This window comes from Sinocyclocheilus anshuiensis, unplaced genomic scaffold (genome assembly GCF_001515605.1).
Source record: "Sinocyclocheilus anshuiensis isolate Anshui unplaced genomic scaffold, SAMN03320099.WGS_v1.1 scaffold613, whole genome shotgun sequence".
Taxonomy (NCBI): Eukaryota; Metazoa; Chordata; class Actinopteri; order Cypriniformes; family Cyprinidae; genus Sinocyclocheilus; species Sinocyclocheilus anshuiensis.
Genome location: NW_015536487.1, coordinates 734,077 through 746,982, shown reverse-complemented (window position 1 = coordinate 746,982; position 12,906 = coordinate 734,077). Strand labels below are relative to the sequence as shown.

The 12,906-nt window shown below is 35.8% G+C and overlaps 1 protein-coding gene across 3 annotated transcripts in view; it reads right to left on the bottom strand.

Moving 5' to 3' along the window:
• Positions 1-3,007: 3,007 nt before the first annotated feature.
• Positions 3,008-12,906, bottom strand: part of LOC107684822 (dnaJ homolog subfamily B member 6-like) — a 23,012-nt gene continuing 13,113 nt past the window's right edge. For all 3 annotated transcript variants that reach the window (XM_016481204.1, XM_016481196.1, XM_016481188.1), the window contains 2 exons: positions 5,093-5,248; positions 3,008-4,612 (listed from right to left, as the gene is read on the bottom strand). In XM_016481204.1, the coding sequence (XP_016336690.1) occupies positions 4,512-4,612; positions 5,093-5,248 (257 nt within the window). In that variant the 3' untranslated portion in view covers positions 3,008-4,511. The remainder of the gene's footprint in view (positions 4,613-5,092; positions 5,249-12,906) is intronic.

Sequence of the window (12,906 nt, the reverse complement as noted above, 5' to 3'; positions counted from 1 at the left end):
CAATCTTAATACTAGTAAAGAGGAAATGACTATATAGACTGCATGCAAACACACTGCATCTTAAATCGATGCCATTCTTTCTTTCTTTTTCTTTCTTTCTTTTTTTCTTTCTTTCTTTCTTTCTTTTTCTTTCTTTCTTTCTTTCTTTTTCTTTCTTTCTTTCTACAAATAATACTGCAGCTAAAGTTACCATATTCATTGAACAGATGATTTTCTCATCTGTTTTTCAAAGACAATATAGTAGGTAAACAAATAGTCTTTTAATTCAGTAACACTTTAGTATAGGGACCAGTTCTCACTAGTTGCTTATTAGCATGCCTATTATTAACATATTAGGTGTTCATTAGTACTTATAAAGCACATATTCTGCACGACCATATTCTACATCCCTAATCTTACCCAATACCTAAACTTAACAACTACCTTCCTAACTATTAATAAGCAGCAAACTAGGAGTTTATTGAGACAAAAGTCATAGATCATGGTTTGTTAATAGCGAGAATTGGACCTTAAAGTAAAGTGTGACCTTTCAAATTGGTTACTAAAGTGATTGTTCACTCCAAAATGAAAATTCTGTCATCATTTACTCACCCTCAAGTTGTTCAAACCTGTATGAGTTTCTTTCTTCTTTTGAAGACAAAAGAAAACAGACGCCAGTAACCAGTAACTTCCATAGTATTCTGTCAATGGCTACCAGCAACTGTTTGATTACCAACATTCTTCAAAATATCTTTATTTCTGTTCAACAGAAGAAAGAACAACTTGAGTAAATATGGTTTGAGGATGAGTAAATGATGACAGAATTTAAATTTTTGGCTGAATTATCCCTTTAATCTTGGGTAAAAGAAAAATGTGTGCATCCAGTGAAATCTATATGAACATATATTCATGGCAGGTACAAGGAAGTATCTAGACTCTGGTACAGAACACTAGTCCAGACCTGTTACAGTAGGAGTGAGCTAATCAGAGACAGATAGAAGGTAATAAAAGCAGTTTCACATGGCAATCATCATGTGAAGTCTCTATGCTAAAGAGATCTCTGAAGCTGTTTGAAACCAATTGGGGCTAATGTAGAAGAATATTGTCCGCAGGCAGAGACAGAGGAAATGTGGGGAGTAAAGAGACGTAAGGGAAAGAAAATAGAAAATACTCAGGAGGACAGGAGGAGATGGAAGGAAAGAGGAGTAAGAGAGAAAGATCTCACAGGGGAGCTGTGTTTTAGAGCATTGTTTACCTGAGATGGGTCGATGTGTGGGTGGTGAGGGGGCAGACTACTCTCTGAACCTATCTTTCCTTCATTCTCCATCTCACAAAGACAATGTTTTTTTTAACATTGTAAGCCTACGGCAGTGATTGCTATCCGCTGACCAAGACAGTCTTAGTCATCACCCAGTATACAACAGGACATCATTTTAAATCAGTTTTCAGATTGTGCCAAATGCCTGTTGGTATACTTTAAGTGGAGCAGAATATTTGTCTATAGTGTACAGAAAACATTTGTGAAAACTTTTATTCATATTTTAATTATCTGCAGTACTATGGTCTTAAATACTGCAGTTGACCAACCAGAATCATGCATTCAAGAGAGTTAAGATAAAGCAGTAAGTTATGTGAGGCAGTGTTTAATGAAAGTACAGTAAGTATGAATTCAGAGTCTAGAGAAAATATTCTTCCCCGCAGAAGCTGTTCAGCTGTAAAACATGAAACAATCATTCGAGAGGAAACCACAGGAGTGCCTCATGTTAAGTATTGTCAGTGATCACGAATTCACAAAATAAACATCATATGAAAAATTAATAAATCGTTAACCCTAGCCATATAACCCTAACCTTAAATAAATAAAAGAATCATGTCAGTACTATTTCAACAACTGTAAAATACTGAAAACCGAATACCACAAATAACACTGAATAAATATCAGCAAAATTATGCTTCGTGAACAAGCTTACAGTTCCAGTTCCTGAATCTGAATTGAATTTGATTTGAGGAAGCAAGCACTAAGCAAAATTGCTATTTAAATTTAAAATGAATTGATTTGAATAAATTTAAACTAGAAAAACAAGTTTGTCGAGACTTTGAATGTTGGCTTGGCAATACTTTGTTTAGAAGTTTAGATAGATAGACAGAGACAGACAGACAGACAGACAGACAGACAGACAGACAGATAGATAGATAGATAGATAGATAGATAGATAGATATACTCAAGTTAAGTCCTAACTTATTATTGCATCCCTCTTATTCTTTTTATTACCTAAATCAATCTAAAGAAAAAGAATATTTTAGGTGAAATTAATACAGGATTACAGGATTACTGCGACTTCAAAACCACAGTTAGCAAAGGCAGCAGTATGAAACTATTAATAAGATCAGTTGTAGCATTATCAGTGTTTCTGAGCTCTTTGGCCAAACTCTTTGCAATGTATGATAGTTTCACCTCTGAGGCATGAATTTGATTTGCCCAGTTTTTTTTTACAAACCTGTAGAAATTAAAAATCAGAGATAATGCTAATAACTGAACCAAGTGTAAGCAGCAGGATAGCAAGGATTTGGAGTATTACTGTAAAATATGCCAACACCTTCTTCAAAGATCCATACATGCCACATTTATAAACAGTACATTTGATTTTAGGAAGACACCACTGACATTTTCTTTTCTCAATCAGCAAGAACCACCTGATTCTGAAGCGTTCCTTCCTATCAGGATCTATATTAATCTGAGTTGAGACAGCTTGCAAATTGAAAGCAATGGAGAGAAGGTGAGCCACCGATATGACTGCTGCTGTGCTATCTAATTAAGCCCTGTGAGACTTCAGACAACCAAACAAGACCCAAATTACTCTACAGGTCACGTGCACATACCTTGCCATGAGTAATGCTGTACTCCACAAGCCGCATTGGCAATTATATGAAATACACAAAAAAAATATTTTTGTTTGCTTGTTTGTTGTTGTTGTTGTTTTTACAAATTAGTAATAATATATTCACAGAACATACAAAATGTGCAACTTTCAGGCTTTATTGGTGTATGTTTAAAAAAGGCAGAAATAACTAGATACACACGCTTCAGAAATAAGCCTTTTTGACAATATTACAAAGAAAAACCTTCACAGCTGTAAGTAAACAAGCCATTTTCTAGTATGGTTAAAAAATTTTGTGTCTTTCCCCAGTAACACAATTTATTAGTTATTGCTGTACAGCATGAACAGACATTCATGGCTTTGAAAATAACAGTACTTGATTAAAACTGCCTCAGTACACACCACTACCAATTAACAGCATACATTTTTATTAAGAAATAATACATATTGATAAAACATCAGCAAAAATTGACTATAACACATCAGAGTAGAAACTTTTTAATTACTAAAAATGTGTCTTTGTAGCTCTTCATTTCTATTTCCCTTTTAAATATAGGAACTATGATTTTCCACAGATTTGGTTCTCTGTTTTATATCGAAAACAAAACGAAACACATACATGCAGTAGTCGGAGTAAAATTAAAGCCATGCTGCCAGTTCTGAAAGGACATACCATATCTGCAGTTTTCTCTGAAATATTGATACAGTGCTTAAGACTGGATCAAAAGGCAGACTGGTGAAAACATGTTCTTTCACATTGGTGAATGAATAATTAAAAAATCTTTTTCCCTTCTTTTTCTCCCTTGTTTTTCTCTCTTTCCATTCTTGGTGCACTAGTCCGACCGGTTCTATGTTTCCTCATCAACCTGTCTCTTATTTGTCACCTCTATAGTTATGCTTTTAAGCATCTTTTACATATCATGTCAATCCTGAGTTTGTGCTCCATCATTTAATACAAAATGTATAAAGCACCAAATGGACGGCAAACACACAAACTTAAAAATGCCTCACTTTTATGTTTATAATGAATTATTTTCTTCATTAAAATTATATCAAAGTGCTGAAAACAGATGTGTGAGTAATCTAAACATAATTTTACAAATTAATGAAGAGGTCTGTTTAGTGTTTTAAAACATGAATAAATGTATTTCAGTTGGGTTTAATTATCCTATGAGTGATGTGTTTAGGCTCTCTCTCGATTTGTCTGTTTTCAATAACACAACAGTGCAGGGGAATGTCCTACAATATGCTTAAAACCATGAATTAAGTACAAAAGAGAATGTGATTGCTTTTTACACATTAAATCAGGATAATGAAAGATTACATGCATGGTGATGGATCACCAGATGATTAAATCATACGGTTGGTTAAATGCAGTTTGTTTTTAACTTTATCCTATATCCAGTAAAAACAGTAAAAAAAAGAAATAGAATGGAGAAAATAGTTACAATGAGCTGATGCGACTGCGACTTTTTAGTGGGTCATACTGACTTTGAATGCAACATGTCAAAGCAGAACATTTAAAAATAAACTTTCTATGTACTCTATTTAAAAAGAACAATTTGAGCATGTGTGACTATTTAATATGCATGTCTTTATATATCTCCTCAGTTTAAAAAAAAAATATATATATATATATATTTCAAATATTGTTAGAACCACACTCCAATCCGAGGAGCCATTCTTGGCATCCGCTTCTTTTTGGTGTCCGATTCCTTCAGCAATAGTTTCTTTCTCCTGGTGTCAAAAATCCCTACAAAAATGAAAGTGATTTACTATGAGGAAATTTGATGAGCTTTGACGTTCATTAATACCACAAAACAACAAAAAAGAACCAAAACAACTTGACTAATATTTGAAAACATCCTTCTAATTGTTATAGACATTAACTGTGGCTCACAGAAGAGAAGAATTCAATCACTTTAAAGCATTAACTCCACTGGAATTTCTTTGTTGGAACCCTTAATGGAAATTCATTTCCAGATACTACTGAGTGCTTGAACCAGTCAAAAGCAAGTTGTATTAGTTATAAAAGTTGCCTGCTGAAATAAATTTCATGAGCAAGCAGACGCCACCTCCGCCATGCTGACAAATCTTTAATATCTGACTCACTCATGCAACCTTGAAAAATACAAAACTGAATATCTTTATAAATCAACACTGCATGAAACTGCTCTGCTCCTCTGATCCTGGTCCCTATCCTACAGGCACAGCATCCAGCTGGGACACAAACCTCTGGCAAGTCCCAGATTCTGCAGGCCTCTGTCCTCCTCCTCCTCCTCCTCTGAAGGGTTCTGGGCCACATTTCGGAGGTAACGGTTATGTGGGGCAGCGCCAGTGAGGGCATTCTGTCTGCGGCTTTCCTCCAATGCATTGTCATCAGAAATACCTGTGAGCAAGACAAGACACAGCTCAGATTAATTTGCATGAAATGTTGATTAACTTTTTATGTATTTTTATTATTATTTCACTTTTGCTGATTTGTGCATGCACTTTGAATGCATAGCCTGATATAATTCAGTCTTTAGAATATAGACTGGCCACATTTTTGGAGTACACTCTTAAAAATAAAGGTGCTTCAAAAGGTTCTTCAAGCGATGCCATAGAAGAACCATTGTTGGTTCCGCAAAGAACCATTTAGTCAAAGGTTCTTTAAAGAACCATCTCTTTCTTACCTTTTTATAATCTGAAGAACCTTCTTTCGACACAAATAACCTTTTGTGAAACAGAAAGGTTCTTCAAATGTTAAAGGTTCTTTATGGAACCATTTAGACAAAAAGGTTCTTCTATAGGTAAGATAAGAGTATAGTATACACTAATAAGAGTGTATGGCAACATTCATAAATACTCATCATACTCATAAACATGTACAATTAATGTTACTCTGACTCTGTCAGTCTCCTTGCAGGTTTAATTTCACTTATTTATATAATGCATATCAGTGTCCCATATCTGTGTATTGACAATACATAATTGTGTATACACTATACACTTTTACTGTGTTCTATCTAGTGTACGAATTTGATAAGTTTATTTTGGGGTCTGATAGCCCTATCCTCTCCACTATGAAAGAAAAGTTGTGACTGTTGAGGTTTGAAGTGCATTTCTGTGGCTGGTTAGTAGTACAGACAAACCCAAACAGAAGGAAGCTTGATGTTGCGTTTGCTGGAACGCAGTGTTTGTGTAAGCACAGGCTCTGCTGTGATCTTTGGGCATTTATGAATTTATTTCGAATCTGACATCATCCAGTTCGCTTCAGGGCATCAGTTCCTTCTCATATTTTTCTGCATTGCTTATGAGAAAAAGTAGACAGAGGGCTTAAACGCAAATAGAAAAACATCATTTTTGTATGACATCAGTGTAAGAACAAGACAAAACTATGCAAAGTGTACTCCATCTTAATAATCTGTGATGATAATATTCAATGCACAATCAATCATTTAGTCAACCTTCATGAATTATGTTAATTTAATCACTGCAACTTATTGTACCGCATAAAACAGACAAATGATATGGAACATTAGCAGTTTATAATAAATAAATTGGGTTTAATGTTTCATTCATGTGAAATATCTGTCAGTGCTCACCTAGAAACATAAAACAAACATGATCAGGTTGGTTATTATTGAATTCCTGTCATGTCCAAAAAGCATACAAATCAGGAATATTGCTTGTTTTGGAAAGACACAATCATTATAATAGTTATACTCTTATAGTGCTTTAACATTCTTTTCTACGTTCCTTCCTCCTGAAAGCTTGTTTAATGCCAAACTACCTCTAGTCAGAGCTGATTGCATTTATGTATTCCGCTTGAACAGCTTCTGCTTCTAGACAAATGTTGTGAGATTTAAACTAAAAATCTGACATTTAAAATAAAAAGTAAATAAAAAATACTTAACTTGTTTCAGCTGACCTTATTCTTTTGCCACTTCACTGCTTAATTCCCTACATTATATTACAAAACAAGTTGATTCCAAAGTTATATGATATAAAACGGTATTAAGGTTGTTCTATATTGGATTTACCCTGACTTATTTCATTTTGATTTGAAAATGTGTTCTTCATTTCACTGATAATACTCTTGTGTGGTTGCAGTGTGCTTCTTTTATTATTATTATTTTTCACAAAATCTTCATTTTTAGTTTGTTCTTATTTGGTTTCACACAGAAGTCAAACTTTTGACTATCATTATAAAGTCTGGTCACATTTGAAGTTTATTCTGACCACTAATCATCCAGGTAGACAGAAAGAGACAGTCTGGCTGAGAAATAAAGTGATCATTTACCATTTGTTTTGCTTCATACAATAATAACAGTGCTATTAAAAAATGGAAATGAGCTGAAAATGTATAAATAAATTGTGATAAGAAAGTCAAAATTATAAGAAGTAATGTACTGATTATTTCACAGACAAACAAAAGCAGAATCCGTTTTCTTATATCTTATATATATATCTTACTATCAACTGCCTCTAACTCTGATGTCTTTTAAAGATTTGAATCCATGAAGCTTAAATAGGCCTACTTCTGCAAATCCAGTGATTAATTGTTCTTGTTGCAGCTCAAATATCAAAGCAACCACAAATTACGTTTATTTCTTAGCAACTTAGGCTGCGTTTACACTTGGCATTAACATGCGACCGGTATCCGGATGTTGTCCACATACACATTGAAAAGACAAGTGTAAACGCGCTTCTGATCGGAATGTTATCCGATCAGCGTGTCCTGGTCCAGAGGTAGTCGAGGACGCATTGTGATCGGATCTCAGTGTAATGTAAACGCAATCCAGCCATCGAATCTGCATTCGCAGGTCGACATCACGCAAAATGCTGCCCCCTCTCTCCCGATCTGTCGGAAGAACAGAGTGCTAATGAGACTCGTACATTTATTTTGATTTGTAAAATGCCCTGCGACTGAAAATAGTTTTCAAAAGAAAACCCACCATGTCAGGTTGACTTTGCACCGCAGACTTATTTAAATATTGTGCGGGAAATACAGATCCGATCGGTTATCCAGATCGAGAAGTCAGCTGATGTTGCCAAGTGTAAACGCGCCGTGTCCTTCTCGCGAACTGTCAGAAAAAAAACGGAGAACACCCGTGTGGAGACTAGTGAGACTCCTGCACTTAACTTTGGTTTGTAAAATGTCCCGCGACTGAAAATGCTTTTCAAAAGAAAACCCACCACTTCAGGTTGACTTTGCACCGGGCCATTCTCTGCAGACTTATTTAAATATTGCGCTGGAAAGATAGATCCGATCGGTTATCCAGATAGAAAATCAGTTGATGTTGCCAAGTGTAAACGCGCCGTGTTCTGATTGGCTGATGATCCGATCTGCTTGATCAGATCTCGGAGATCGCATGTTAATGCCAAGTGTAAACGCAGCTGTAGCAAGGTGACATTTTCATTTGGGATTAAGTAGCAGAACTGGTAACGCTACCATATTGCAACCCGACCTCTCAGTTACTTTGGGTAACAGGAGGCCTAGGCTATATTCACCAGATTGTAAATGTTGTCCCCAATAACAGTCTTAAACAGTAATTCATATCACACATAACCTGCCATTTACAGACACTTGTGCATCACCCCACAAACACACAAAGGTGTATGAGAAGACCGTAAAAGAAAAAGTTTAAATAGCTCCTAAAGCACTCCTTGCCTGACACCCACCCACCACCCCCTTTCCCCATAATCGCCATGCATTCATCCATATTTCATGTGGAACGCGTTTATTGTGATTAGTCATGTAAATAGATTGAGATTTCTTTATTCTTTTCGCGTGTTAATTTACATTTATATTGAATTAGCGTACGGAATAGGGGCTCGGAAGGGAGAAAAGAGAGGCTGATTATGCGTGCAGATTATGGACACACCTCATGGCTATTGTGTTGTGTAATTAAAGGGGAAAGAGGAGAAGAAAAGGGACAGATGCTGCTTCTCAAACTATCGGACCTTTTTTCATCTCCGGAAAAGGCCTGCGTCTGCTGCAACACCCTCCTCCACCTACCAACAACCCCCCAAAGAAAAGATGAAAAATAGAATACATTTAGAAGACAAGCCACAAGCCTTTACCACATCTCTTGTTGTCTGACGGACCCTCTTATTTGAGCTTGCAGAAAAGAATCACCGTGACCCAAACCACAACAACAGCTGCCTAAGGTGACACTGGGAAATGTCACTGTTTGTACTATGGATCCTCTAAAAGCTTTTAACATCAACAAGTTAATTACTTTAAATGATAACATAGGCAGAACAATATAAGGGATATATGCAATCCTGGAGCACAAAACCAGTCTTAAGTTGCACAGGTATATTTGTAGCAATAGCCAACAATACATTGCATGGGTCAAAATTATTTAAATAATAATTTTGTATTAAATTAATAATTTGTAATTTAATTAAATAATAATTACATTTTTCTTTTATGCCAAAAATCATTAGGGTATTAAGTAAAGACCATATTTCATGAAGATATTTAGTAAATTTCCTACCGTAAATATAGCCTATCAAAACGTAATTTTTGATTAGTAATATGCATTGCTAAGGACTTAATTTGGACAACTTTAAAGGCGATTTTCTCAAAATATATATATTTTTTTTCACCCTCAGATTCCAGATTTTCAAATTATTGTATCTCAGCCAAATATTATCCTATCTTAAACTATACATCAATGGATAGCTTATTTATTCAGCTTTCATGCTTTTGCTGATGTATAAATCTCAATAAAAAAAGGCCCTTATAACTGGTTTTGTGGTCCAGGGTAACATATATTAAAAGAAAGAAAATTGTGTCATCATTTACTCACCCTCATGTCATTCCAAACCCATGTGATGTGTGATTTCTTTAAAAGAAAATCTTTTGAAAAATATTGGTAGCACATATTTAATAATAATAATAATAATAATGGTTGTTATTATTATTATTAGGCCTATTATTATTATCTTTTGTGTTCAGAAGAAGAAAGAATGCCATACAGGTTTGGAACAACATGAGGGTGTATTTTTTTATGTCATAACTATAACTTTTATATGTATACAACTATACTATACTCTTTTTATTTGGATAATCTTGGATTATTACCATTCAATGTTGTGGAAAAGAGGACCATTTCAATAAGATAGTTGGTTGCTAAATATTAATTCTTCTGAATGTAGATAGCCTACCTTGTTAGCTGTTGCAGTTTCAGTCACGTAGCCTACATTTATGTATATCTGTAAATGTCTGCTGCATGATGTTTTACACAGAGAAAAGTTCATGTGTTGGATAATACATACATCAAGATGGATATTTAGTTTCTTATTGTCAAAAGACATGACTCCTATATATAACTTGGGACAGGAACTTCAAACTAGCATGTGAGCAAAGGACCTCCTTCAGACTTTCTAGTATAGCCTACTAATCAACATTTGCTCTTCTGTCTCTATCCTGAGCTTTTTTCATCCCTGGCAGGGAAAAAGAACAAGAAAAAGAAAGAAACAGATAAAGGATCAGTAGAGGGGGAAATGGCAAAAGAGAATGACACAGAATGAAAGATGAAGGAAGAGATATAGATGAGAGAACGTGACACAGAAGAGTCCCAATCGTCGGCACAAAGCGTAACGAGCCATGGTCAAACAGAGACAAAAGCAGCCCGCGCAAGTCTCCATTTCCGCGCGTATGATTGGACGTGTTATTACCGCGAGGTCTGGGACAGGAACTTCAAACTAGCATGTGAGCAAAGGACCTCCTTCAGACTTTCTAGTATAGCCTACTAATCAAAATTTGCTCTTCTGTCTCTATCCTGAGCTTTTTTCATCCCTGGCAGGGAAAAATAACAAGAAAAATAAAGAAACAGATAAAGGATCAGTAGAGGGGGAAATGGCAAAAGAGAATGACACAGAATGAAAGATGAAGGAAGAGATATAGATGAGAGAACGTGACACAGAAGAGTCCCAATCGTCGGCACAAAGCGTAACGAGCCATGGTCAAACAGAGACAAAAGCAGCCCGCGCAAGTCTCCATTTCCGCGCGTATGATTGGACGTGTTATTACCGCGAGGTCGCCGCGGTGACCCCGTAAACTCGCAGTCTATTACCGAAGGCGCACTTCCATACAAACGCACGCATTCAGATGCTTTTCTGAAATGCATCCGAGCAAATCATGGCGCGGTGTCTAAATCCCAGTCAGGGACTATACGTGGAAAATAAGTGTCCCGTTCACTAGCTCGCAGCAGAGTGAAAACCCTTGGCGTTAAGGTTTCTCTTCCTCGTCGAGCGTTGAATAACAAGCAGCGTTTATTCGTCCATGAAAGGCAGCGGAGAGATCATATCTAGCCTTTTAAATATGAAGGGGAAATAAAGAAATGAAATAGAGAGTTGCCTGGTGTATTCAAGAAGGAGGGGGATTGATTCAATGTGGGGTTTTTATTGTTTGAAAGCGTCCTTGCTTTCAGATCAGTATATTACGCTATTATATGGCGGTTACCCCGGTGATAAGACAGGAAATGTTTTAATCCTTTATCATTTAATTACTTTCAGTGGCGAAATAAATATTTTGCCAGGAAACAATTAAAAACTGTAATAAATGCAATCTTTTAATAAATATTAAGCATTTTCTCTGTTCAAATCTCAGTTTTTCTTTAATTACATGGTGTGTTTCAAAGACGTGCCTTGTTTAAGCTGCAAATAGCATAAACTCTCATGTGTTTGAGGTTTAAGGTGACAATAATTCTTTTAGTTTTCTCAAAGGTTGTTCCTTGTTACAACGTTTATACACATTTAGAAATTAGTTGTATTTTTAAATACCACACCTATTTCAGTAGGCTAGCAACAAAAATAAAATACATGGAGCAGGGTCCCCTTATGGGGGCTGCCATGTTGAAGTCACATGACCAGCTGAATACTACTAGCTTTATCTTGGTATCCTGATGTTAATGGACACTGTTGCTCACAGAATTAATAATGGTTGACAGTGAATAGAGCATGTTTTCAGTGGCTGGAGAAAACAACCACAAGAAGATACGTGAAAAACAAACAACAACAAAAAGGATGGCCATCACTGAGAAAATTAGTCTCTGAGGATCTCTGAGGAAAAGGCTGGGACTCTTTCAAAAAAAAAAAAAAAAAAAAATTCACAAAGCCAGGAAAGTGAGAAGCCCATCTTTAAATGAGACCAAAGTCAACAGCAAACACTTGCCACTGTTCTGACGTTCTGATAGCATCTCAACAGGCACTAACAGAAACCCAGAGCTGGCCTCATGTTTTTCTCTTGCGTCACTCCTATCTTTACCATCTTTCATAAGCCTTGGGAGGACAGCAGTAAAACACGAGGGAAACACTCTTCATCAGGCTTTGGATGTTTTCAGCTTCCTGTTTCATCACAGTTGTGGATAATTTTGATCAAATTTGGATCATTCATCAAAGAAAGAGACAAGGAAAAAATGGTGGAAGGAAATTAATGTCTATTTTTGTCTTCATTGACTTGTCTGTCTATATATAGTCTATTTTTGTGGCCTGCTTTCATTTGTAGACAACAGTACATAATTTGTTTTCTTACTGGGATGGCTTAGAAAAATCCACATGTAAAAATTACACTACATTTAGTGTGTTTGTGATATTTTTAAGCCATAAAGTACAAACTAGCCTACTGTAAACATGTTCACAGCTAAAAGGTGTTATGATCCGTTTTATTATTATTTTGTAAAGTCCTTGTAAAAGGTCAGTCATGTGTTACACCTTGTGTGTTAAATGTTTTTGTTAAATTCATCTTTATAAAATTGTAAGCATATTTTGCGCATCAAAGACGTTTTGATATCACTGAAGAAATGGCGCCCTCTAGCGCTGCAATGTCATTATAGATTACACACCACCTTTGCGTTTCAGTGGACAATATGTGGTGGAAATTACACCGCTCCAGAAAAGGTTAACAGCCCCTCAACGGACATTCATCATTAGCAAATGTCAAATCTATTTTGCTATTACTAAAGGACAAGGCAAGACTGGAAATGGAAGAGGGTGTTCGTGTAACGTTTAGACTACAGGGGGCGCCAGTGGACAACAAATCAGAAAACA